The sequence below is a fragment of the Amblyomma maculatum genome, chromosome 5, assembly GCF_055883805.1.
Source record: "Amblyomma maculatum isolate TAMU_Amacu chromosome 5, ASM5588380v1, whole genome shotgun sequence".
NCBI classification, from domain to species: domain Eukaryota; kingdom Metazoa; phylum Arthropoda; class Arachnida; order Ixodida; family Ixodidae; genus Amblyomma; species Amblyomma maculatum.
In genome coordinates this window covers 116,632,747-116,659,873 of record NC_139348.1, presented here as the reverse complement: position 1 = coordinate 116,659,873, position 27,127 = coordinate 116,632,747, and the positions used below count along the sequence as shown (strand labels likewise).

The window sequence follows — 27,127 nt, the reverse complement described above, 5'->3', positions numbered from 1 at the left end:
TCAATTCAGCGCCACCGACTGCTCACTCTTGAAAAACGGGAACATTATTTTCCAATACTTTCAAGCCGTCATCGAAGGGTAACCTTGTGTTTTGTACTTCCTTCCCGCTTTTATCCACCTACTCATCTTTCCTACATATCTTGATTAGAATCGCGAATTTTCAGACTCAAAACTACATTATGCAGAGGCAAAAGTAATGTCTTTGGTATATTATGGTTTCATTGTTTTGTTTTTTGTTTTAAGAATACGCTTTGATATGTTATCTTTTTTTTTACATCAGCAGTAAAATAAACAGGCTGGATGGTTACCCAGTGGTCTGTGGTTATCTGTTTTTGTTTTTCACAAACGGAAGAGTGATCATTCTAACGAGAATAGCTTCATTCGCTCAGTGGTTTCAGGTTTTTTTCACCGGTTACCGTTGATCCATCGGCTAGTTTGCAATATGCATATTTTCAAGGATGACACTTAGACCTCATATACTACTGTACAGGTAGATTCCACAAGTCTACACCTCTGTGTAACTGGGCAATCTAATGCACTAACTTAACCCTTTTTCCCTCCACTTTTTTGTGACAGCAGAAAGCCCGCTTAATTTATCTGGCTCACAAGAAACGTCGTATAACTCTAAACATCTGACCATAATTGTAAACATCCTATTCTTCGTACCTATGTAATGACGGCCTGTACTCTCTTCGCTATTTAGTTTCCTAAAGCTGAATTTCTATTATTCATAGTACTTTGAAGCTGTACCCTCTGGGCAAAAGGACTGGTTAATGTCATAAAGGGGGTATTGGTAAATAACCAAGGAAAAATGCAACGGCAGTCCTAGAACAGCACGGGAGATGGGCAGACATCATTATTAGGAATTATATAAATATGCAGCAAAATATCGCATAGATCCCGGTTAAAGCAGCGTTCAGGAGAGGTGCGCAAATTCACATTCATAATCCTGAAGCTGTGGTGTTCAAGGCCGAAAAGTAACCGGCTGTCAAGCCACTCTGAGTACCGCCTCTTAGTCATTACGAGTAGCGAACGCAGGTAAAGTATGCCACGGTACATAACGCTATAAATGCAGGCCTCACGTGGGAGAAAGCCAAGCAACGCTGCACTGATGGCGTTGAAGCTGCGTGTGACAACGCGGAAGACTCCGTGACTGTGTCCGGACCAGTCCAGGCCGTAGCCAAGCTGGTGCAAGAGCTGTCCGCTGAGAACGTGTCCGCCCGGATGGTGGACACCATGAAAGTGGCTTTCCACAGTAGCCACATAAGAAGCGTTGGACCGGCGTTGAGGAAGGCTTTTGAAAAGGTGAAAAGCAAAACACGCTTAGCAACGGCGAAGGACGGGGGTAGTACAACGCACCTTCAAAACGCGCTACATCCTCGACCTATATATAGTCTCGGGTCCACGCGGTACCACGGCTGTAGTTTCTTCGCGCCTTTTTATTCAACCATATCTTAGGTTACACTTTGACATAGTGTGACTGCCTCTCCAAAAGTCATATGAGACCATGTTTCGTACTACGTAAGAGAAACTTTGACGGGAAATAAGCATTACTCCTCTGTCTTAAAGCCCTGTCAATGATAAAAGTGTCCAAATTGTCCCCTTTAAACATCGTCAAGCATTCTATCCGTCATTACATGTTGCCGTAGGCACGTTGCCATTGGTCGTTACTGCTGCTTCACACCGCCTAATAGCTGCATCAAAAATGGTAACTATAATGGTAACTATAGCCACGCTATTGACACTGCGGCTCTAATATTCAGTTTTTAATGATCGCTGTTCCACATTTGGTGAGATTTTCAACGTTGACGTGAAGCTCATACAGATTTTTTTCAAAGGGTTCATGTCCTGTAACAACCATATCGTATCTGTTGTGAGTAAACATTTATTATTATACGAAATATGTTCGTAATGAAAGCAAAAAATGTGTAAAAAAAAACTGCATACTAGGAGGTCTTCTTTTTCAGACGTATTCGCGTGGTAGCTCACTTTCGAACAGGTAATTATGTCATTGTAAACTGAACTGGAACTTGGAAGTGCCGGCTCCAACCTAAACTTTAGATGCAACTTCGCACTTACTCCACCCGCCAGTGTATACAAAATATTTAGTGAGTCACGGATGGGATATCAAGCTATCAGTGACAGCGCTAGAAGGTAGAGAAAATATATTTTGGCGTACAAACGCTAATAATAGATGTCACATGAAGGAATCATTTTGTGTGAACCCCTGCAAGCCCAGTGATCCTCCACGCGTATTTAGAGGCTCTTTTAGCGGTCTCGCTTAGACCTAAATCTTTAAAAGGAACCGGTTTTAATTGATTCAACACTCTGAAGTGTTTTATTGCAAATAAAAAGCTGTCCGTTTTAAAATTCACGACTTCATTCATCGTTTTCGGATGATTCGCCAATAAGAATAAATATGATCAAGTGTATGCAGCTAGCACAGAACCGGGTTAATTGGAGAAATGGGAGAGGCCTTCGCCCTGCAGTGGGTGTAGTCAGGCTGATGATGATTATGATGATGATGATGATGGTGGTGGTGGTGGTGGTGGTGATGATGGTGATGGTGGTGGTGATGATGATGATGATGATGATGGTGATGATGATGATGATGACGACGACGACGACGACGACGACGATGATGGTGGTGGTGGTGGTGGTGGTGGTGGTGGTGGTGGTGGTGGTGGTGGAGTTGGTAGTAGTGGTGGTGGTGGTGGTGGTGGTGGTCGGGAAATTCTACCTACAGAATGAAAATCATTGAAACTGCGTCAGATTTACTTTAACATTGCACGGTATAGGCGAAAACTGGCAGCAAAAAAGTGGATCTCAGAGTCTTTAAGGCTCTGCTAATCTCCTGCATCAGCTTCTGTATTTGAACGCTGAATGAGTGCAGCTTGCCTTCATAAATCTTCAACCTGCTGAAAATGTGCGATATAACAGAGCAGGACACTTGTTGACGATTCCACCTAATTTTATTGATTCCTGGCCATCCTACAGGTGATTCCTGAGCCTAAACCCCGCAGTGAACATTGGATCAGCACGTCTTTACCTGAATACCGCTGGAATGAACCGGTTGCCAAGTATTGCTCGGCCGACTACTATCTCAACAACGTCCTCTCGCCGGTGCTATTCCGACAGGCTTTGCAACGCGTTCCTCCAGACGCCATCGTGGTTGAGATAGCACCTCATTGTCTTCTCCAGGTGAGTAACAGAGACAGACAACCTACCCATCAATGTCTTAAATAATTTGATAAACTTTTGTTTCAAAAAGCGTCACCATTATACTAAACTTTCTTTTAAAAATCATCTTCACGTTGTTTATTTTAATCTCGCTCACAATTCGATCCTACCGTACTTAAAGTAGGGAGAAATATTTGGCAACAATTTGTTAAACACAGTACCCTCTTGATAGCTAAACCAGGTTATGTAATGCACAGCAAAGCGTCAGTATGTACATGGTGCTGTATTTACTGTTCGTGAGAGTACTTCTACAACTAGACGCGACAGGAATATTACGCAAGGCGAAAGGGTTACTCCGTTCAATGACATAAGACGGGAAACAAGAAGTTGCAAATCAGAAACGCATTTCAAAAATAAGAAGTAAAACTTCTCTAGACGTGTCTAGCCATGATCTTTCTTCATTTGAATCAAAGTCCCGTTAAGATAACCTTAAACTGTGAAAACATTACCATGGTTCAGGTTTCCAGCTGATACAATGACATATTTTTGTGTGTCGCCCATATTTCATTTCCTTTTCCTATATTTATTTGTTTCTATGTATTTTATGGTTTATGTATTCTATGTTTACATGTGGTAAGCTAGTAAAGATCCTCTCGAAAATCAGTTGGTCCTTTTCTTGCAGCCTATCCTACTGCGCGGTATGGGTCCCCGTGCCAACTTTGTAGGTCTCATGAAGCGTAATGCAGATAACGTCTCTTTCTTCCTGAGCTCGATGGGGAAGCTGCATACGCTGGGTGTTCAAATGGACCTCTCGCCCTTATACCCGCCGGTTCCTTGGCCAGTGCCTCGAGGTACACCCAGCATCGGACACCTGGTCGCCTGGGACCACACGCAGTCCTGGAACGTCGTCAGTTGGAAGGAGTGCATCTCATTGGAGAAGGGTGCCCACGAAAGATCAGTGAGTATTACGGAGACGTTTTGAATACATTTGCCAAATTTGATTGTGGTCCTCGGTGCAAAAGTTAGTAGGAGTGGGGATGAAGAGAAGATAACTCGATTGGTACAGGCAATAAGAGGTGAGCAGTAGCACTAGAGCATGGTGGCATATGATACAATAACACGTAGTTCAGTGAAGAAAGAACACGCTGCAAGCACAGTGCTAAGGTCTCACAATAACTTATTAGCATAGAAAGAAGGTATAAGAAACTTGAGGGGCGCCCTTGCGAGCATGCAGAACGCAAGAGACTCTTGGGTATTTGAGTTAAGGGACGACGACATCCTAAAACATGGAAAGAGATATATCATGCAAGATCACTTATTCAAGCTACATGACATACGAAGAAGCGGAAGTCTGTTTCACCGCCAATACGTCGTTACCACTTACCCCACGCGGTCCTGTCAAACAAATATTTCGATATATCTTACCATGTCTGCTCCACGAAATTGTAAGAAAAAAAACCAAGTTTCTGAGTACTTATAGATTGGGGAGGCCCATCTTACGAATATTTTTTGGTTGAGGGCTTCAGTGATTCATTATCAGCTTAGTGTCACAGTTCTTAAAAACCATGTGCAAGCAATGAATCGTCAATTATGAATTGTTTTTATTATTTTTGTTATGTTTGCTATGTTAGCGTATACCGAAGTGAACTGTGATCACCTTTTGTAAAAATGTCAATTAAGCTGCCTGGTTTTCAACCAAACTTACGCTGCGAGTGGTAAAAGAACGCCCATGCTACCGGCCATCTATCATAAATATATCGCGAGTTCACACACGTAGCCAGTGTTACGCAACTCAGAGAGGTCTATGGCAGGGGGAGGGTTCCTAAGCTTCGTCGTCCTATCCTGGAGTCTCTTCTCCTACGCAATGCGCAGCCTTGATAGAACCATGGTAAATCCTTGACTATGATTTCGAACGAAGCCCCTGGTACAACGGTACTGCTCGCAAGCAACCCAAGAACAGCTTTACTATGCCTGCTGCTGCTGCATTTACCTTCACGTACCGCTCTCAGCCATCCGTTCTTCAAAGAATCTCCCTTTTACTTCACCACTCGAGTCGACCCTCGAGATGTCTCTGTACTTCTAAATCGTTTTGAGGCCACGAAGTTCCTCGGGTCCAGAGATTAGATAGACAGATACAGTGCCTTACGTCGTCCCTGCGGCTTATTTTGCCTTTAAAGGGAGCACAACTACTACGACAGTGCCCACACTTGAGGCAAATGAGTACGTGAACTTCTAACGCTTTTGCGTGTCCACGGGTACAGCAGTGTGCAAATGCAAAGTTCTAAAATTATTAATACCCTCCTCACACGAACACCGCTAAGAGCTGCGCAATTGTTTCTTTATATTGAAAGCCACAATACGTACAGAAACATGGCACAACTGTCGCACCTTTGCTGCCAACACCCCAACAAACAAACACGTCTCTTCGACAACGTTGGAGTCCAGTGGAGTGGCCGTAGAGGACCTGTGACAATCTGAGTACAAGGCGCATTTCAGGGCAGATAGCGCGAACGCAAGGAAACATATATCAGCATTTATGCTGCAAAAACGTCTTATAAAAAAAGACGTTACTTCTCTTGTGTTTATTTCTTTAGACAACTTGCGCCGGTATCTCAAGAAATAAAAAATTGCTGTTGCAAATGGCAATAGTCTAAAATGTCCGTAGTGACCAAGAAGTTACCCAGAGCCTGCGGATGGTGATAAAAAAAAAAATCTTCCTTGGAAAAATGGTATTGATAAATATTAATAATATATCAATAATGAGAAAATATCTGCGTTTTATTTCGAAATCTCTCTTGCTACTGTCTCATAAACTGTAAGGGGTGCTACTTTTTAACGGATCTGTCTTTTGGCCCCTGCCACTACTCCTTCAAAGTTTCTCTCCTTCGAGAAAAAAGGACAACGCATCTTCGCTGGAAAGGCCTTCGGAGAGTGTCATGTCCCACAGGTACCACTCATTTGGGAGGATTGCAGGAACACTTTCGCTGGCCGCAAGAAAAAAGAAACTAAGGTTTAATGCACATTTTATAAATACACCTGCTGTTTTCATCGGATCAGTCGCAGAGGAATTTTTTATTTAGGGGCAAATTCACATCTTTCAGAAATATAAAGAATGTAACGAATCGACCCTGAATTTCGGCGCATGATATATTCCGCTTGTAGAACTCATTGAAAATTATTAAAGTGGGTAACATCCCCACTGTTAAAGAAAAAAACTTTTATCTTAGGCCTTATTTACATGGGCCATGACAAATATGTGCTTAAGACAAATATGTGCTCAGTGTCAGATTAAACTTGCTTCTAAGCACATCATCTACGTTCAGTTTTATAGTACTGTGATTCTTTTTAACGTTTGTGCAATGGTACGAGATTTCTCGAAAACATTTCAAGTGGTCTTGTGACATGAAAATATTTCAACAAGATCATACGTCGTGACGTAAGTACAATGTGTTTCGTTAAACTACCAGTGTTGATAGGATAATGCGCGAGTTTTTAACGTAAGCTTGCTATGAAAAAGATACAAACCTCTCATATTTTCCCCCAGTAGTCGAGAAAGAGGCCTAGAAAATGTGGCTTATTCAAGACTTAAGCGCATGAAACGAAAATAAAAGCTGGCATTGATCGGTCTTGTAGAAATTGAAATTCCTATCAAAAATGAAAGCCTTCTCTTTAAAAAAAATGCTACAATAATAAGTTATCACGTTCGCGTCTCACTTTGCACTAATATGAGATAGAAACTTCAAAAACATGGGCCAACCAGCCCCATGCATTTTGACACGCCTTAGCTCTGTACTACAGTCATGATGCAGTTCAGCCCACTTGTAATAATACTGAAGCGCCAAGAAATATCATTGCCCCAACTAAGAATTATTATAATTGGTGTATGCCAAAACACAAAACTCGCAAACTTCACAGCATATATTGAGAGTTTAGTACTTCCTATTTTGAATTCTTTGCCAGAAAAAGTATTTAAGAAAGCTGAATTAGTCAGTAATTACTCCTTCGGTGAACATTTACCTCCTATCTTCATCCACTGTACCTTACTCCACATGTAAGAGTGGGGAACCTTTGAAAAAAAAATGAAGTCAGTGAGGGGCTCTAGTTGCTGTGAGACGTATTTTGCATAGGTTCTTTTTCATCGTACACCTGTCAGCACAAATTACAGCTCAGGCAATATCCTCGCTGAATAAAATATTGATATTTCGTGAGTGCACTGTCAACAAGCAAGTATTCAATTCTCGACAGGCCGGCATTGATACATCGCAGTGCGCTTCGCAAGCATTCGCGTAACTAGCATTCAGATGGACGCACAATTTTGAAAAGGCATTCTTGATGAGAAATCTGATGAGCACTCAGGTTCGGGGAAACACTGACGGCGGACAGTAAAATAACTGTGCTCTCAAGGTGCGATGCAGCAATGCATCGGCGCTGGCACCACGGTGCGTTTTTGTATCGGAGACGCCCTCAGGAACGTTAATAACGGACTGCTCCACTTCAGGAGACTTCGTCAAGTGTCAGTCTTTCCTCCTCTTCTGAGCTGCCGCTGCATGTAAACGTACCCGACGTGCGCCGATGTTTGTGCGAGTGATCGATCACTTGGAATTCTGACTTGGAGTTCTCACTTTCACAGTACCAAGTCGATCCACCGTCGCCTTCGACGGTTCCTAATGCGCGCTCTTTCGAAATGTGAGCGCAGTTTTACTCGAGTGGTTGTAACGTTTCCGTGGTTTTCTGTTTTATGCTGAGCGCTCAGTGACCAGATTTACGAGTTATAGGCAATTATGTGCTATGAAATCATTCTTCTAAGGGATTGTTTTTACCATAAACAACATTAGAAACCTGACAATAACGCAGTAGTTCTCGTTACATTCAACACATTATTTTAAGCAGTAAGTTAAGGTTTACCACGTAGCTCGCATCCCAGTAATAACGTCTCTCAACTTGGTGAATACGCAGCCTTCCGAAGAACTCGTCAAAATAGACCTCGGCGCTAATGAAGACCGATATTTGGCGGACCATAAGATTGGCGGCCAGGTGCTGTTCCCTTTCAGTGGCTACCTTTTGCTGGTCTGGAAGTATCTGGCCAAACGATGCGGCAAGCCTTACAACGAGGTTCCAGTGATCTTTGAAAACGTCACTGTACATCAGGCAACGACTTTGTCGCCAAGTGGTAAGCCGCAGAAAAATCATAAAGCCAATTTGCATAGTTTATCAAATGCGAAGGAGGTCCGTAGCACTGCTTACGCCGCACTACCAGACGGCCCGGCTTCATCCATAGCGACGCCAATCAAAAGTGGGGCGCAGCCGCGTCCTTAACTCTCTTCACACCATCTGCAGTGGTTCTTATCACCAACGGCCCGGCAACGACTCGAAGCCGAGGTCGAAGGAGAACCGCGCGTTCACATCTGCTGTCTGTGAAGTCAGAGAAGCAATGGACGCTATAGGAAGAGAGTCCGAATATGAGGGTGGGCGAGCGACACGCGGCTATTCGGTCCGAAGTAACACGCGCTTGTGCAACATGGCCTGGCGATGGCCGCAACTGTGGTACGTAGCATTATCTCATTGGCTGCAGCTATGTGGCCGCTTCGCCTTCTCATTGGCTAAGACGCGCGAAGCGGCGTAACGCCACCTAGGCTCGCGAAGTCGCCAGTCTCCTTTGCGCCTCAAGGCCACGGAGAGAGAGGAAGGAGGAGGGGGGAGGGGGGGGGGAGGGGGGGGGAGGAGCGAGAGTGTAGGCGTCGGACCGCCACCAGCGAAATCCTTGATCGCGGACAGTAGTGGTACGCACTAAAACAAAATGGATGCTCTCGACTGCCCTAGGCTTAATTACGTTCGCTCTCGCAGTTTTAAGACACTAAGCAGCAGCCACTCTTGTTTAAAGGAGCTGGCGACACATTTCAGAACAAAACAAACCGATAGCTAGTGGGCTCAATTCCAAGGTGTTCGCGTCTGCCGTAATTATATGCTACCGTAGCTCCCTTTACAGACGAGCTTTGTCTCTTAAACAAGTTTCTAAGGGGCGAGTTATAGTCGCTTCGGGACACCGCTTAATCGCACGTTGTCGGCAGTATTCTCAGTAAAGATAGTATTTGTTTACTGATTACTGAAATTTGAGCGCCTATGCAGACTGTTGGACCATATATTATACAGTCTTGCCAGGTTGGCGGTTTTCCTGCCAACTTGAGCGGATTTTTACTCTGTTTAGCTGGAGAATTGTAGTTCTGGAGGTGGAATTTTTAACTACTTTTTAACCCTGCTAGCACTTTTTTGGCCGCTTTCGATGGTCCTAAATATATTTTTAGGGTAGTCTGACTTTTTTAAGGTTATATTTAGTTCTGAAAGAAAGCGTAGCTATCAACTGTGATGTCACTGAAGTGCCAAAGTAGTGAATTTTAGAATACGCCAAATACAACTCCTTATTATTTATGGCACATTTTCTTAATGCGATCGACGAGTCTGCTTCTACCGGTCATGCGGTCTGGAAGACTGGATCCTATCAAGTATCTCCATAAGTTTAGGAAATAGGGCCTGCATAGCCCAGTTTCGAGACTGAGTACTGGAAGTTCCAAATGCAAAACGAACGCTCTTTGTGTAGGTAAAGACTTGTTCGTGACTCATGGGATTCATAAGTGCAACCAGAAAAATTGCTGCAATAAAGAAGTTCCTTTCCGTCCCCTGGTACAACCGTTGAAGCAAACCCGAATTCTCAGAAAAAGTTAAAAAGTACAAAGTTGGTTTAGACAAACTCCCATCTTCCAAATTGAGGAGATTGCTCTCCATGTGGATGCTGCTCTGGCGTAACACAAAGCTTGAACGCAGGTTCAATCAAATAAACATTCTCAAATCTAAGAGCGACTAATCCGATCTTGTTTATTCGAGCCGAGCTCCGAAGGCTGAGTCAATGCTGCTAAAAGTATGAATTCTTTGCAAATGTAATCCAAGTTATCGGCACGATATGAAGCTGCATGTTGGCCGCAGCGCTGCAATCTCACCAAGTACCGACGATGCGAGCGGATAATTATCCACAGAGGGCCCCGCATACCACGATGAAAAAGACAGTGCGTTTTGGTCGCTCAAACTCATTCTAAAGTTTGTAGTCAAGAAAGCAAGAAGCGCTCTTGCAGTTTTAAATACTAATACCTATAGAAAACAGGCGATGTATTCCAGAAACTAATAGCATTCGTGGTCATAATTTTTTGTCACAAGAGGAAAAAGTGTTGCCTAATATATTGGTAATACTGGCTCTATTGTTTACAACCAAATAACAAAATTGTAAGATGATAAAAAAGTTTAGTTTTCTTTCAAATATTGCATATAGAGGATTTTAGCGGGTTGAGAACACTGGCTTGCATCAGTAATTGATTTAGATTATACAAAAATTTGCGGTTTAGCTCTGGTAAACCCTAGTTGAATTGCGAAAGCAACGGGGGAAGCTTCTTTTACCTGCTACATTATTCCTCTATTCCGTCCTATTACTGACACTTAACCTCATCGTTTAGGAGTATGGCGCGAGAGCGTAAGCTACCAGCGCACATATAAAATGACGCTTCAAGCAAGCCGTATGGATGTGCCTGCGTGTCGTAGGGGTAACGAGAATGCAAGCGGTTCCGGCAGGCTCATTCCGATATCACCCTCCCATATGAAAGGAGCGATCCGAGTTGGCAGCTCAAGCCCGTAGCATATATGGGTAACGTGAATTCAAATTCATGGCAGGTAGATTTTTTATGAGGCGACCGTAGCTACGCCTCTTCACGGCGTATCACCGGCCACCGAAGGTCTCGCTTTGGCTGTCGTAGTATTGCTTTTGCAATAATATTGGCTCCTCATGGCATTAAGGACTAAACAAATACTTATCTTCCCTGCAAATTTCCAAAAATGAAATATTGCTCTTCTTGTCTTGTTAGTTCTACTTTCTAAAAACAATAAAACAAATTTTAGCGCACACCGTTTACCAACCAGAGCTATATAAACGAAACAGAACTTCTACAAATATTAATAAGTTGCTTGTTCGCCAAAAAAAAAAAAAAGCCCTTCGAGCTATTGAAGGTGATTACGGTATACTGCGCAACTTGCGTACAGAACCCTTATTTAAAAAATATGCCATATTAGCCGCTAAACAGATTTACTACTTTCGTCATCTGCAGTACATTCACAATAATAGGCTGTGTACTACTCTACCTGATAGATCTACAGTAACGTATGATCTGCGAACACGAAAAAACTTGTACCTATTACTCGAACCAACTATGGAAAACAGAAATTAACTTTTCAGGTGCCATCCCTCATCAACGACACACCAAATGTGGAATTTTCATTGGCACCTAGGGTATTTAAATAGAACTTAAAACAATATTTAAATGAATATCCCCTATAATTTCAATGGTGGTAGTAACTGTATTTTTCTCATATGCAATCTTTTTTGTGCAAATATTTTTGCTGTGAAATTTATGTTATTGAGTGCGTGGTCTGTTGATTTGAATATCCAGTGAATACTGCATGTATTGGTACCTTTTATATATCATATGTAAGTGTTGCATGATGTTTTTTTTATATTTTATATACACTAGAGGTGTGGGCTGTTGTCTGCTGTTGTCTGTATAAACTCCATACTCCAACATAAAATTGTGCTCCCTATCAGGTCTGAATTACGTCGGAACGTTTAGTTCCACATTTCTGTGAGCACAACCTGTGAAGCGGCAGCCTTTGGACATGTGCATAAAGTGGCACTGAGGAAAGGGGCAGCTAGATGCAAAACATAACCATACAGGGCATACAAGGGAATATCTTTTTCTTCGGTATGGTACGCTAGGGTAGGGCACGGTGCGGATCAGTATGCTACGGTATGGTACAATACGGTATGGTACGGTACGGTGGAATTCTAGATGCCCTAAAGCAACATCAGCCATGAGGAGCACCTCAGTTTCAACCAGCTGAGATTCTTTGACATATAATGGCATCGCCTGTACACAAGACTTTTACTACGTCCCCACTGAAATTCCATTAGAAGAGTTGAGGTTGTAGTCAAAAATTATACAGACGTCGAAACATTTCATCGGGCTGATTTAGCGACATCAGTCAAAAGACAAAACCGCTTAGCTTTTAAACAAGTACGAATCATTTGCCTGAACAAGATTTTCTGCAAAGCACAATTGTTTTTCTATGAGCTCCTGTCTTTGCAAGTGTATTTATGTTTTCTGCTCATTTCGTCCTCGTTTCGTTGTGCATCTCGCCTTAATAGCAGTAATGAATGCCCCAATATACTTCGTCTCGGTCAGACATCAGCGCATCTTTGTCGTTCCCACGTCTCTACTGAATCCAGATCTTGTATCGTTCTGATATCAGTTTTGTTACAGTGCATACATGCTGATTTCCTGTTCTTTCGTGTGTATTTAGACTCTGTGCAGTTCTCGGTAAGCATCATGCACATATCGGGCGAATTTGAAGTCCGCCAAGCCGGCCTTGTGGCAGCGAGTGGCACAGTCCGCATTGCAGTGGAAGAAATGTCGATTGACGAAGAATACCTCTCGAAAGCGGAGGTAGAAACTAATATTGAAGAAATGGAGTCAGATGACGTATACCGGGAGTTACGGATGCGAGGGTACGAGTACGGCCTCGCGTTCAAGGGTATCATCAAAGCTGGAATTCAGAGTAAGTTTTATTAAGACAGTCAGCACCTTTTTTAACATTTTTACATTAGAGCATTAGCAGGAGTCAGGGGTATTGTTGTGCACACGTAAGAAGTTGACGTGCTACACCCATCTGGCATGCTTGGCGGGTTACCAAAGGTGGCAGAGGAAATTCGTTTGCCACGGGAAGAACCTTAGAAAACCTATTTACGAAAATCGTTTCCTACAAGTGATACTGATAGGTTCGTTAGGAAACAAGAAAATTTCGAATAACACTATTCGCACTGCAGAAATAACAGTGAGCCAGCAAAAAGCAAAGTCGTTCAGTTGTTTCCTCAACAATATTGGCCGAAGAGCCGTCAATACCCAAAGAAATGCGGACGAGGTATATAACAAAATGTCAGAAAACAAGGCAATCGAAGTATTAAAGAGCAAGAAAAAGACCCATTACGAATACATTGTAATCGCTATATACTGTAGCAGTTTTAGTCCTTGGCTTCTGTGTGCTACCAAAATTAAGCATAAGCCCTACGTTCCACAAAGCAACGCGCGCTGAACACCGTTTAAATGTCCGCTGAGAATATCGAGTTTAGTCGCGAGTAGGCACGTTCCACTACTCTCTAACTAAACAATACCACCACTAAAGGCATTTCGCTGATATGATATAGGTTAACCGCGCTGGCATAATTTCAACGCAATAGAAAACCTTCATCTGTAACTTAAAGCGCTTGTGACAATAAACTAAGATTGCTCCCAACTCAACAGCAGCTCTAGGCGCACTTTGTTCAGTAAAGCGTATCTTGCATTGAAGGAGACATGTTATATGTAGTAATGCTTTTTTCTTTCGCACAGAGCCGTTCGGCAAGCTGAAATGGGCGGACAACTGGGTGACATTCACCGAGAGTATGTTTCAGTTTGCCACACTCACAAGCACGCTGCGAACAGCTAATACGCCTTGTCGACTCCAATTCTGTCTTCTCGACCCCAGAGTCCACGCCCGTTTCATTCAAACGTCCCTAAAATGTGGTTAGTGCTTGTCTTGAAACTTTTACATTCTTGTGAAACCTTTAACACTATGGCGGACAAAAGGTCCCATTTGTTATGTGCCTCATGAGAGAACGATAAAGTTTGTAATGTACATTCTATCTTCCGTATTTGCACTGTTTTAGGATGTGTTTTGTATGGTAGCTCAAGTTTGTAATGTATGTACACTCTATCTTCCGTATTTGCACTGTTTGAGGATGTGTTTTGTATGGTAGCTCAAGTTTGTAATGTATGTACATTCTACCTTCGTATTTGCACTGTTTGAGGATGTGTTTTGTATGGTAGCTCAAGTTTGTAATGTATGTACATTCTATCTTTCGTATTTGCACTGTTTGAGGATGTGTTTTGTATGGTAGCTCAAATTTGTAATGTATGTACATTCTATCTTCCGTATTTGCACTGTTTGAGGGTGTGTTTTGTATGGTAGCTCGATTATCTTACGCGGGTCTGGAATATCACCCTAGCAGTTGTGAATAGAAAACATATTTCTCTGTTTCTACACTTTGATGTCATCAAAGTGAACCTTCCGTCCTCTCACTATGGGAATATATCAACAGTTGTTAAAAACATGTGATATGAAGAAGAATATCTTTGTTAACCGGTCAACGGACGAAAAAAGTCACCGGACGAAAAAAAAATAAATTCACTTCATGAGCAATTTACACGGCTAATATACTGCGCCCATTCTCAGATGCATGCAACAACGCATAAAATAACGATCTTATTTTTCCTTCCCTCGCCGTCTTCTCCTTTAACAGGCACAGGCGTTGACGTCATCTATAACCACCGCAAAAGCATGTGCCGGGCTGGAGGCGTCTTGCTGCGAGGCATCGTTACAAGCAGCTCAACGCGGTGCACTGAACTGTTTGTGCCAACCTTAGAACAGCACTGCTTTTTGCCATACATGGACGACGAAGTCACCACAGTCAACAGAGAAGCTGATGTGCAAGAATACATAAACGTATGCTGCAGCTTCGTCCAGCGTCTGCTCGACTCAAGTAGTACAGAAGAATATTTCAACTCCGACATTACAAAAAGCAGCCGTGATATGCCCACAAATATTTTAAAATCCTACCTCGAGAAGTGTTCTGAAAAACAGGGCATTCTTCAAACTCTTCTGGCCTTTGCACGAAATCGAAGCATTGATTCTTCGCTAGATATCCCCATCAAGAGTGCACACGTGGTTAATGAAGAAAACATTGAAAATGACCTCCTTAACACAGCGCTATTCACAGACGATGCCTTGGGACACCTCCTCAGTGTCGTGGTTGAGAATACAAGCGTCAAGAAGATCCGAGTTCTTGAACTTGCTTCCCAAGTCTCGCTCTTCGCTCCCTGGATTCTTCCACTTCTCTCTCAGTCTAACAAGTTATTGAGGGTTCAGTACACCGTGGCTCTTACGTCGCCAGACAAACTCGAGAATAAGGAGGTTCCAGAAGGTGCTAACGTGGTCAGGTGGGACCAATCACTCACAGCCACAAGCAAACAGACAAAAGTAGACTTGATTGCTATGCGTGGGAATGCACTGACTTCTAAGGATCTTAAAGGATTGGCTGAAGAACTACATGGACTGTCCAAAGTGAACGGTTTTGTTCTCGTATCCCTACGCACTGCCCTCACCAGTGCGGAAATGTTTCTCGATGGACGAGGCAAATTTGAGTTTCAAGTACATACTATCAGCAAAATGAAGACACATTTCTCCGTGTGCGGCTTTCGTCTGGTCAGTCTAAAGTCCAACAATACGTCAGCGCTCCTGCTGTTCAGAAAACTTCCTCTGCAAGAAAGAAAGGTGGAAGTGATTCGGATACCCAGATTAACAAGCGATTTGGCGGAAACCATCAAGCACAAGGTCAACGAATATGAAAGCAAACCAGTTAGTGAAAATCTGTGGTTCCTTGCCACGGGGTCGAGTGGAGTCGTCGGTTTAGCCAAATGCCTTCGCCACGAGGCTGGTGGAGACCACGTCAGGTAGGTACTCCAGACTTTATTCTTGTCTGTACTGTATCTCCTATTAGTGAAATCGAGAGAATTAGAATTTATGACACTACAATAATCAGCGAATTAAGCCTCTTCGCTCAATACATACACCACCCATTTGTAGAAGAGCTGAGATGGGGCGAACCCTGTCAAGCGATATTTCAGTTTGTAACATTTTCGCCACCACCTGGGCTCTAACACCACTGCCATTTGACGTCAGTGATGAAGTCTGCTTCAGGCTACTATTGAAGCTGAAAACAGGTTTCAGTCTGTTACAAAACTAGCACGACAAGCCACACCATTTGGTCATGAATTGGGAAACAAATGTCTTTCGAAGTTATGTCGAAGGTATCCGAGTCTATTATCTGGATAAGCTCGCGCAGAGCAAATATTGTTCTTTTTAAATCATCGAGCAATATTACAGCTGCAGTCCTTGTGTTTCTTCTGTCTTTGTGGCAGCGGTCCTGCTGAGAGAACGGCAAAAGAGTCGTAAAACAAATTCCCGCACATAGAAGCAATGGGCACTAAATAAATTACGGTTTAAGTTATATAGCTCTTATATCTGTCATGTCTGTTAGTGTACGAGCTGAGAACAGCGATATCATTCTCATGGTTTGGAGTGACAGCGAACACAAATATCGTTTTCATGGCTCTCTTTTAAAGACCTAAGGACTTTCCCGCCTTCCGCTCATGCGATCACAGACACGTCTAGGATAAATTTCTCATACTTGCTCATCCTTTCAGAGTTGAGTGTAGGCATGCTATAGTTAACAACTCTAGTCGTCGGCACTGCTGTTATCAAGGCGTTACAAAGCAGCCCACTTCCGTGCTACTCGTGCCCCTTTCATTACACATCACAGATACGAGCTGCACCGGGTCAACCCTAATGCGATCGGTAAGAAATAGCCCAACTTCCTAAAACTGCCAGCGTCTGAAACTATTCAAGTACTAACTGCACTACTAAGCACCGAAGTACTAAGCACCGAATGCTTAACCCGAATGCTTACAAATACGTACCGGAGTACGCTCTTAAAAATGCTGAGTAGTCGGCGTCAGTCTTTCTGTATGCTACTACGAATCGTAGATTTCACAAGCTTCGTATTGTATTTCTCTTCAAGGCAGCTGTGAGCTGTGGCTGGTCTTTAGTCGTCGCCTGTCTGCCGTAAGGTCGTTCAGACAAATCTATATTGAGACATTACGAAAGCAAAGACTTTTTTGCAAGCACAAAATCTATTTTCCTTTTCACAATGACTGTCTAAGCTGAAAGTACACTGAAGGAAAATTTGTTCTAGAGTGAACCTACTATAAACGCAAGAACTTCTTTCTTGACAAAGAAAATGATAACCCTCTTCTTCTATGCAAAATAACTGCTGGATACACGCAATAAAATATTTCTTCCGATCCTCTTACTTCTCACACAGGATAAAATATTAGCTACGGATTGAACCTTACCCTTTTTCATGCGCTCGCTAAGTGCTGCGTGATATAAGCAGACCTCAGGTACTGTTATTGGGAGTCGCACATTTTTGCTTATTTGCCTGTTGTTTAATACACTTAGTGTTTATTGTTTAAAATGCCTGTTGTTTAAAAAACTTATTTTAAAATACTTAGGAGCAGCATCTGGTTGTGTTTAAATAAAATGGACAGTTATTTTTGTGCTCTATGCATCATACCTCAGTATCGCTTTTTATATCAGATGCCAGTAAAATAGAATTTCACCCACGTCACTATTCCAGAAATACGTATAGAGTTTAGCATAATAAATGAAACTGAATCAGATTTAATTTCTCGCAGACATTTTGAGTTTGCTCTTGATAACATGTGTTTTGTGTTACAACGCTTGCTTCCATGTTATCCAGTGCTTTCTGACATTTTGTATCTCGGCCAAAGTTGTACACTGAGCTCACCTCACGAACCCCGTCAGACTGCCTTAGGAGGCCAGTTAGGACCCTCAGTAGACCTACCTACTTTGGGTAGTGATATACCCATCCGCTCTATAATCGCTCTGTAGAAAAACTGAAAGGCATAATCGTATTTTCAATGCTACGTACTTAGCGTAGATTTCAGAATCATATTTGTAGTAAGAGAGTTTGTGTGTTCATTTTTATATGTCAAAACTAGAACGTGCATGCTGCGAATTTATTGTGCTGCCTTCGCTGCTTATAGGTGTATACTCGACACTTCGATTGATCAACCGGGCAATATGACTGACCTTAGATCCAACAATCCGGCATACAAGGACGTGATGGAAGGGGACCTGGTCATGAACGTCTACCAGAACGGCCATTGGGGATCCTATCGACATGCTGCCGTTAAGACAGGTGAGGCGCTTTTTTAGCAGATCCCAGCTAGCAGGAAAATCAACAGGGCAATTGACGTGCGTACAGAAGCATGGCTGTTAATAAAAAATTATGGAGTGGACGCGTTAGTGTTGAAAAGAAAAGATTACGAGCTAGCTTAGTCTAACGTACGGAAGAGGAAGGACACGCTGGGGCAATGTTTGCATTTATCCGACCGCGAGCGTACAAAACATATCGTAACACGCTTTCGCATTTCTGTCAGCGGAAAGACGAACAATTAGGAACAGAAACTTAGTTGATATTTGTACGCAGAAGCCGTATTCGGAGTTTGCGTCTTCATTAAAAGTGCCGCAGTCTCACTAACCTCAAGTCATCTGACTGGTCGAAATGCTGGAACAGGAAGTGGTAGTGGCATCCGGTTCAGGCGTTTCCACCAATCAGATGACTGAAGGTCACGTGAGATAGTGACACTTTCATTAACTACGAAACTTGGAATACGGCCCCAGATGTCACATCCCACATCTGGCCTCTCTATTTAAGATAAGAATTACCATCGTTGCGCACCTCTCACATAAGTATGCATGTGCAAAATGCAATGGCGAAGTTACGTTATTTATTTTGTTTTGGTGATCATGTCTATCAATCACTGCTAGAAAGGAGCAGTCAACTAATATATTAACGCGATAGCGTTGAGGCTCCCGTGTCGCAGAAAAGCCGGTGTCGGCGTTGTGCTTGAAAAGTTGCAACAAGGCTCAGCACACAGTTCAATTTCATTTGCACAGACTATAAGATATTATGAAGGTGGTAGCGCGAAGACTTCAATCAGCAATAGAGAAAATAGTTGAGCCACACCAAACTTGTGGGATCAAAGGACGCACTATTGCTTCAAGCATACATATCGCAAAGATGGTGCTTGAGTGTTGCGAACTATTACAGGAACAAGTACCCTTCCTACCGACTGATCTGAAAAAAAGATTTCGAATATGTGCCGCATGAAGTCTTGTTTTCTATCCTGGAACGCGCGAATGTAGGCTCCATTGCATGAGAGAGAGAGAGAGAGAGAGAGAGAGAGGGAGGGAGGGAGGGAGAAACTCTTAAGTGGAAACGCAAAGAATTTTGCCGGCGTTTAGATTTCGCTGGCATGCTACTCTGTGTAGGAAGGGAAATTCGGGAGGGAAAGATTGAAAAAGAATGGCGAGGAAAATGATGGAATTGAAGCGGGAGATAAAACACGGCCATTAAATACATGTTAAGGTGCTTCGTGGAGTAATGATATAAAATCAAATAATGAAATGCATGATCCGACAAATGTGCTTATAGAGTTCACAGCTTGCAAAATCCCTGAGGGAAACATACGAGGTGAATTGAGTTTGTCAAGGAGTGCAATGTCTTTCAAATATGCAAATAAAAAGTTCATCGCGAGTCTCTGTTGCCTAGGGCAGGCTAAGGGAATTAAAACACTGTTCATTGTTAAAGGCACTGGGGAGAGCTTCTCCATGCTTTGTTCATAGTTTGCACGCTCGTCAGCTTACGCAGTGCACTCAAGTAGGATATTCAATTGACCCACATCTAAAATCAAGACTTCCTCTGAAATATCCTCGCCAACTAGAAACTCTTTACCACCGACTTCGTCTAAACTGTGCATATACAAATGGCTTGCGATTGAAACTGTGGAACCTATCCGTTGTATGAAAGGGAGTAGCTTTGTCGTACCAGAACTGCACGACCAAGTCAATAGTAAACAGGGTTTGGGGGCCTCCATTAGTGCGCAACGTTCTGTCGCCAGGACTGCCCCTCAGGCCTCCGTTATTAATACGTATGCAATGTATGGCTATGTCGGAGAAACTTGATAACAATTTGTGCGATGTCTTTCCAGTCCCATTGTGCAGTTCTTTGTACAATGGAGGCTCCAGAGATGATATATTAAAGAGGATTAAAGGAATTAAGGTAGAGCCTGCATTAAAATATTTCTTCTTTAAGCTGCCCACAGGAACGTTACCGTTAAAAGCACTTTAGAGGGAAGGAGATTTATAGTGTCTGGCGGTTCGTGCTCTCATCTGTAATCTGCCTGAAACCATAGACCACGCAGTTATCAAGCGTTGTGGCGCAGTTTGTTTTGGGGAGGTACTACAAAGGGCTATCAAAAAAGATTTAACTATTTACCTATATGGCATAAGTTATCTAGCTGCCCACATAGAATAAGAATGGAGTACCTTTTGAGCACATCATGCTGATGGGCCACCGTTGTATATGGCGGTCGAGAATGGCAGGTGATAACTGTGACCCCGATGCACGGCCTGCATGCATGTATTTTACGGAGTGGGTAGAGAGGTTTTTGGAGAAACTGAAAATGCAGTCACGTATGCCAGAATGCGCTCCACGGCCGGAACCGCCGAAAACGCTTAAGTAATTTTAATGTTACAAAGCTTCCGCCATGTTGTCCGTAGGCGGCTTGTGAATGTTTTCCTGTGTGTTCTGTTGAATTTGTCAAGAACTGGCAATGAACAAAAAAGTCAGTTTAGAGCAGTGGCTAGCACACTCTTCCGGGACATGGAAGGATTGTGGTTAGAGTCCTTGCATGAACATCCTTTTTTTCTTAGTAACGATTTACACCATAGTGTAGACACCCCTGTCCATGCATCCTGTCCACACCTCGCGGTGGCAAGCTCTCATGACGCCACTCATGAGGCAAAAAATTCTCTTGCATTAAAACTCCACTTATTACTACACGGCAGTCTGCCCACGATAGACTGCGGCATAGATCATTGATGTGGCGCTTCTATTATTTAGCCACCAATGTGTGTGTCTTAGGTCGATGGACGGTGTTCTTTTGCTGTTGTCCCCAGCCTAGTCTAGAGTGTCTGTCAGTTTGTGACGATATCAATGAGAACATACCATGACTAAACTTTCACTGCTCACTATTTTTCTCAAGCCAGCATACTTTATTGACCTAATACTAAGAGGTAAATTAGCTATGAGGCTGGTCGGACTGTTCGAACGCACCAGCTAAGGCTGCCCAAAAAATCCGAGTGATTTGACATCAAAACGTGAAGGGAGCCGCTGCTAGTTCACGGCATGGTTTATAGCAGGTGGTAGCATTACTAGCTCCAGCAGTCAGGTCGTGAATTGATGTACCGACTATTTGGTGTTTGGTGACTTATAGTTGAACCCGATTGGAAATTCGTGACAATAATAATTATTTTCTGTTCCTACACGTTCACTGCAGGCGACGCTCCTAAAAGGAATACAGAGTTCGCTGTGCTCGCCACTCGTACTTGTGGCGACCTGGGAAGCCTACAGTGGGTTGAATCACCCCTTGGTTACGCGCTACCACAGAGCAGTCGGGCTGGTGCAGAATGTAATCTCTGCAGCGTTTACTATGCTCCAGTGAACCCGAGCGATGGCATGTTGACCTTCCAGAAGACACCGTTAACCGGTGAGCATGTTCTAGTACATAGTAGCTCATTTTCCATTAAACGCCGTCCAGAAGTTGGATTAGTTCGTCCCCTGGATTGTTTCTTTCATTGAATTCTATTGCACAAAGCCCATTCATCATCCTCAACCTTTTGTTTCTTAATATGCACTTCCATGCTCGTTCATAAGTTATACAACTTCAGATGAAATTGAAGAGTTGTCTCTCGGAGTGCAGGCTTCGGGAGGAATGCTGAATATGGTCTCGGCCAGGAGTTCTCTGGACGGGACTCAGAAAGACGCCGGGTGATGGGGGTGGTGCCGAGTAACGCCATGGCAACCATGGTAGCAGGCGATCCGATTTTGTTTTGGGAAGTGCCTGAATCCTGGTCTCTACTGGAGGCATCAACTGTTCCTCTGGCGTACTCGGGGGCGTACTACGCGCTCCTAGTAAGAGGCAACATGCGACCTGGAGATGCTGTGCTGGTTCACTTCGGAAGTAGCGACGTAGGACAGGCGGCAATCTCCATCGCGCTCTCCACAGGGTGCAGCGTCTTTACAACTGTCGGTAAGTGAGACATGCGCTCATCTATCTTGTCTATCATTTTAATTAGTTCAATGTGCAATTATCTGTTTAAACTACGATATGGTGTGGTGAGGGGCGGTGCGTCTTACACAAGAATCAGTAATCGTCACGTGAGCTTGCTGAGCGAACTTATACAGTTAAAGAAACATGCATCAACCGAAAAGCAGTTTAAATTTCCACAGTATTATGATAAAAGGGCTTGGTATCTTGCGGTTTAGCCGCATAGATTGGTGTGGTTTGGAATGGTGCAGTGTGTTAAGATCAACAAAGCAATACTGATATGATGGACGCGCCGTTCAGCGCAATGGAGTAATGTGACTCGGAGACCTTGAACGTTGAGCGGCATCTGACTGTCTGAGTGCATCTCTTCCTTTCATTGCTATCGCGATAAGGTCTGTCTTAAAGATTCGATCATTCGATACGGTTGAGTGAGGTATAAAGAAATACTCGTCGCATTTAGCGGCAGAAACACAAGACACTGGCAAGTGTTTTTGACCGCCTCCGAAATGCAGTGTAGTGAAAAAAAGTTTAGTATTTTCTCATATATATTTAGGCCTACTGCCCTTGCATGGTTCCTATAAATATTTTGTTACCAACGACACAGTTGTAATTTTCCCCTCTGCTCAGGTACAAATGAAGAACGAGAAAGTTTGCAGACGCGTTTTCCTCAGATGGAAGACTGGCGATTTACAAACTTCCATGACGTCTTTCTGCAAGACCACATTTGGGAACACACGGAAGGCAGAGGTGAGTCTGTGTTCTTATTAGTTTTATGGTATGCATGGATTTCCGCCATACAAGAAAACTTCATATTGTGATCTAGGTCGCATATTCTCTAGAAATGTAGAAAAACGTATATATGAGCACGTAAACAAATTTGCTAACATTTTGGATAGTTCTTCGTTTGAGTGTGGGCGTAGAAAAGGACAATAATGCTCGGCCTTTAGGGACATGACGTGACGGAATTAATTACTACTGTCAGAGGCTCTGGTCTTCAGAATCCTTGTTTGTGTAGCTCGCTCAATCATTTTTTAGTTTTGCCTCAGACATAGCACTAGCATGCAGTCGTAAGCTGCCACATTATGTGAAGACCCACTCGATTTGGACATAGACCCCCTGTAGTGAAGCCCTGCAAACGGGCTTGGGTAGTGTGTCTGCTAGGGGTAGCATGTCTGACTTGTGAACTAAGGGTTCTGGTGTCCATCTCCCCCTCCCATTTCATAAAAGTACCTTGTCCGTGCTAAAAAAAATGCCCTCGCAATTATTCGAACTCATCTCATTGCCTTCCAACAGCAGTCTTAATTGCTCATTGCCAGAACAGGAAAACGCCAGAGGCAGTATGTTGATACGCATCACAAGCTTGAAAATTACTATAAAGTGTGCATGAAAGTTGCTTCGCAATTATTTTCAAAACATAGCGATGTTTCAGCTTAGAGCAGATCCCGAATAATCATGTGCTAGCATGGCTAGACCTGAGTCTACATGGCTTATCACGACTGCCCGTGATTTTCCTTGATTGGAACAGAATACACCTGTGTTGAAATGTCAGGATGCATGCTGTTCATGATGCGGACTTGACGCACAAAATTCCGCTTCAATTCTGATTTAACAGCGTGTCTGCACGGCCTAGGAGTAGAATGTTTAACTCTGGACCGAAAGCTTCCATTGGACTCAATTCTTATCTCAAAAGTTATGCCCGAATTGGTATCTCCTGCTATTTCCTCCATGGCATGTAGCCTCGTGACGTTTCATCATCCGTCGGCACAGACACGATCGTAGATGCTCGAGTAAGTAAACTTCATAAAAACACACCAACAGGAACTCATAATCGGTGCTGACAGGAACTCAGTGCTGACATATTAAAAAGACAGGCAATTATTTTTCCACGTCGTGTTTAAGTACTCCGTGCATGTGTAGGCAAAACGCAAAGACATAATACTCACTACGCAAAGCAAACTTAAACCACCCCATCAAAGTATGAATAACGATACCTTGTCTTATCCTGAAATCACCTCTCAATGATGATGCTTCTTAAAACGTTAGACTTAAATGGAAAATACAGAATCCAGAATAATAGATAATAGTTTTTAATTACTTTCCGTGGTCTGCCGCAAAAACTCCACATCCTATCACTGTTAACGCACTTTTCTGTATTTCGTACCAAGGATGGTAGGAAGACGTCATAAAAAAGTGTCAAGTTTACATTGTACCTAACTTGATTAGGCAGTAGTGAAATAGCAGGGAGACCGTTAACTGTGACGCCGCGCCGATTAATTTTGTCTTCCCTCTCTCTGCTACCTCATGCGCAACGTACTTGACACCTTAGCCTGGTGCTGCCGCATCGCTGGATTTCTAAGTCACTAGGATAATCTTCGGAATACATGCAATATTCCTTGCCAGCAATGGGTCACCAAATGCTGATGTTAGACCGGGAATGCGTAACAGGGGCTGACCACACACTTCAACACACCGGATTTACTTGTGCGCCGTGAGGGTCATATCATTGCATTCGTCCTTTCATCAGTGCATACGCGATCTATGAAAGTCGTCAACAGCTGAAATATCCTTGAAACCGATAGGGTACAAAATGTACCAGCTCCCGACCCACCCAATCTCTACCAATATGCCACAGACACAATCTCGCACATGCGGTCTGGGAATGCGCGAGTACCCACCGAACCACCTACAGGTAACCCACACGGTGTTGTAGGAACACGCGCTGTCCCTTTCCTTCCTCGGCTCTCATTCTGCACTGCCAGTCTGCAGAGCACCCGAGGTCAAAACCAGAAAATATCTTGTCCATACCATTCCGAGAGAAAATAAACTATCGTTTGAAAGTTTATCAGTATGCGTGTATTTCATACGCTCAGGCATAATTTTTCTCCTCACTGTTTTTGTGCTTTGCTACATCAGGCGTGAACCTCGTGCTGAACTGTGACAATGGAGATCTGCCGTGTTACTCCGGGTACCCAAGAATCAATGTTCACAGAACGTCAAAGAACCCTTTGCTCGGCACAGTGTATCCGCATTGGAGCAGTATCAACATTGCAACCGACGTCCTTGAATGGCTTCATCGTAATGATGCCAGGGCCCTTGCAGACAAGCATCGCGTGGCCCAACTGGTACACGATGGAATCATTTCTGGCACTGTGCGCCCTCTGGACGCCGCAGTTTTCCCGGCTGAGAACGCTGTGGAGGCTTTCCGACTGCTGGGATCTGGAACTAATGTGAAAAAAGTGGTTTTAAAGGTGAGTTCACTTGAATGAACAAGCCAACTGCAACTTTCACGTATTCGGTGAGTTTTTCATCGCAGAAATTTCCAAATACAGGTCGAAGTACATAACGGAACAGACATGACACTTTACGCTCTAGTTAGCACTGCAATAGCTCAGGTAAAACAAAATATGTCTAAAGGCTCACTTGCGTGTTCTTGTAGCTCTAAATATGACAATTAACGAGTCTTCCTATGCTAATGCTCACCATGATCTAGGTCGTGTAAGAGAGCCGTGTTGAAATGCAAGGGGTTTAACTTGATTGGTCACATGACCGAGTAATGTCATGTGACCAATACGCCATGTTATCTGAACTTGTGATCACGTCATTTGATCCGGATTGCGTCGCGACATGTCGGGCTGCCACACATTAACACCCAACACTATATTTCCCGAGATAAGGTAGTATACTGCAATGTAAAGACTTACCTAGTCAAAAAATACTGTCTCGGCTTTTTTCTTGCAACGTCTTTGCCAAAAGTAACCAGGTTGCACCGAAAACTACGGGAGCAGGCGTGCGGTTGTGCCACGGCGTTGCTTTCGCTGGCGCACCTATGGTGTACCCTCCGCTGACGTCACTTCTCACCTTCACTCCCACTCTGGATAAAAAACCCAAGCGAGTGTGATGTGCGGGCTGCGATTTCACGTTTGCTGAGCCCGATTGTGTCGAGAGAGGTTGCTCAATATAGTGTCGTTTTTCGTTGTCTTTGACAACTGCAGTGAAGAGACTATTTAAATCGATTTCCTTGTGTATACTGCTGCTGAAACACGCCAGCAAAATAGCGATTTTCTGAGTGTTTGATGTGCCTGTAAAGAGCAGGGGGTAGTTGACACTATTAGCTCTGGTCAGTCGTTCTAGGACAAATTTGCTACGCTTGCGCGACAGTCTTCTCAGAAATAAAGAGTTGTTCGCATTTGCAAAAGTATCATGTGTGCCTAATGGCTAAGCAGGAGGAAGGTTTCCTTACAGTTTGTTTCTTGAACAAATGAAACTTAACTACAAGCGAATTGAAAGAAGTATAGAAATGAAGCAGTGTATCTATTCAAACACAGCGTAACCAAGAGGCTGACACGTTTTGCAAATATAAATTTTGTAAAATAGACTATAAAACACAAACTAAAGCTGTCGTCACCTGCCGGCTTTGACGAAATCAGCAAAGAGGTACTGAAAACGTTAATGATACTTCTGCTCTGTTTTTATGCTTGATGTTCTCGCCGCCTCTCTCTACAAATGTCCTTCCTCATGACTGGAAAGTGGGGAAGGTCATTCCGGTCTACAAGTATGGTAACAATGATTCACCACTTAATTACCGGCCCGTATCACTCACCAGCATACCGTGTAAACTCATGGAAAACGTTATTTACTCTTTAACGATGCACTTTCTGGAATCAATCAATTTTTTCCTCTTTACAACATAGATTTCACAAAGAATACTCCTGTGATAGTCAACTAGCACTTTTCGTTCATGACGCATACTATGATGCTACCCTCAAACTCACGCAGTTTTCCTCAGCTTCGCTAAGGCATTTGATAAGGTGCCTCATACCCACTTTTTTCTGAAGCTTGCTCGCCTAAATATACTTTCCGACATAATAGCATGGATAAAAGGATTCTCAACTCACCGTTTCCACTAAGCCGTCGTCAATAATCAAATGTCTAACCTCCTACCAGTCTCCTCAGACATGCCGCAAGGATCCGTCTCTGAGCCACATTTGTTTCTAATTTATATT

At 43.3% G+C, this 27,127-nt stretch overlaps 1 protein-coding gene across 1 annotated transcript in view; it reads left to right on the top strand.

The window, feature by feature from the left end:
- The window catches only part of LOC146189304 (fatty acid synthase-like), a 75,170-nt gene that overhangs the window by 30,450 nt on the left and 17,593 nt on the right, over positions 1-27,127 (top strand). The window contains exons 8-17 of the mRNA XM_084605230.1: positions 1,076-1,305; positions 2,998-3,201; positions 8,137-8,350; positions 12,574-12,828; positions 13,659-13,709; positions 14,609-15,305; positions 17,994-18,148; positions 21,354-21,563; positions 21,777-22,106; positions 25,038-25,372. Of these exons, the coding sequence (XP_084461356.1) occupies positions 1,076-1,305; positions 2,998-3,201; positions 8,137-8,350; positions 12,574-12,828; positions 13,659-13,709; positions 14,609-15,305; positions 17,994-18,148; positions 21,354-21,563; positions 21,777-22,106; positions 25,038-25,372 (2,681 nt within the window). The remainder of the gene's footprint in view (positions 1-1,075; positions 1,306-2,997; positions 3,202-8,136; positions 8,351-12,573; positions 12,829-13,658; positions 13,710-14,608; positions 15,306-17,993; positions 18,149-21,353; positions 21,564-21,776; positions 22,107-25,037; positions 25,373-27,127) is intronic.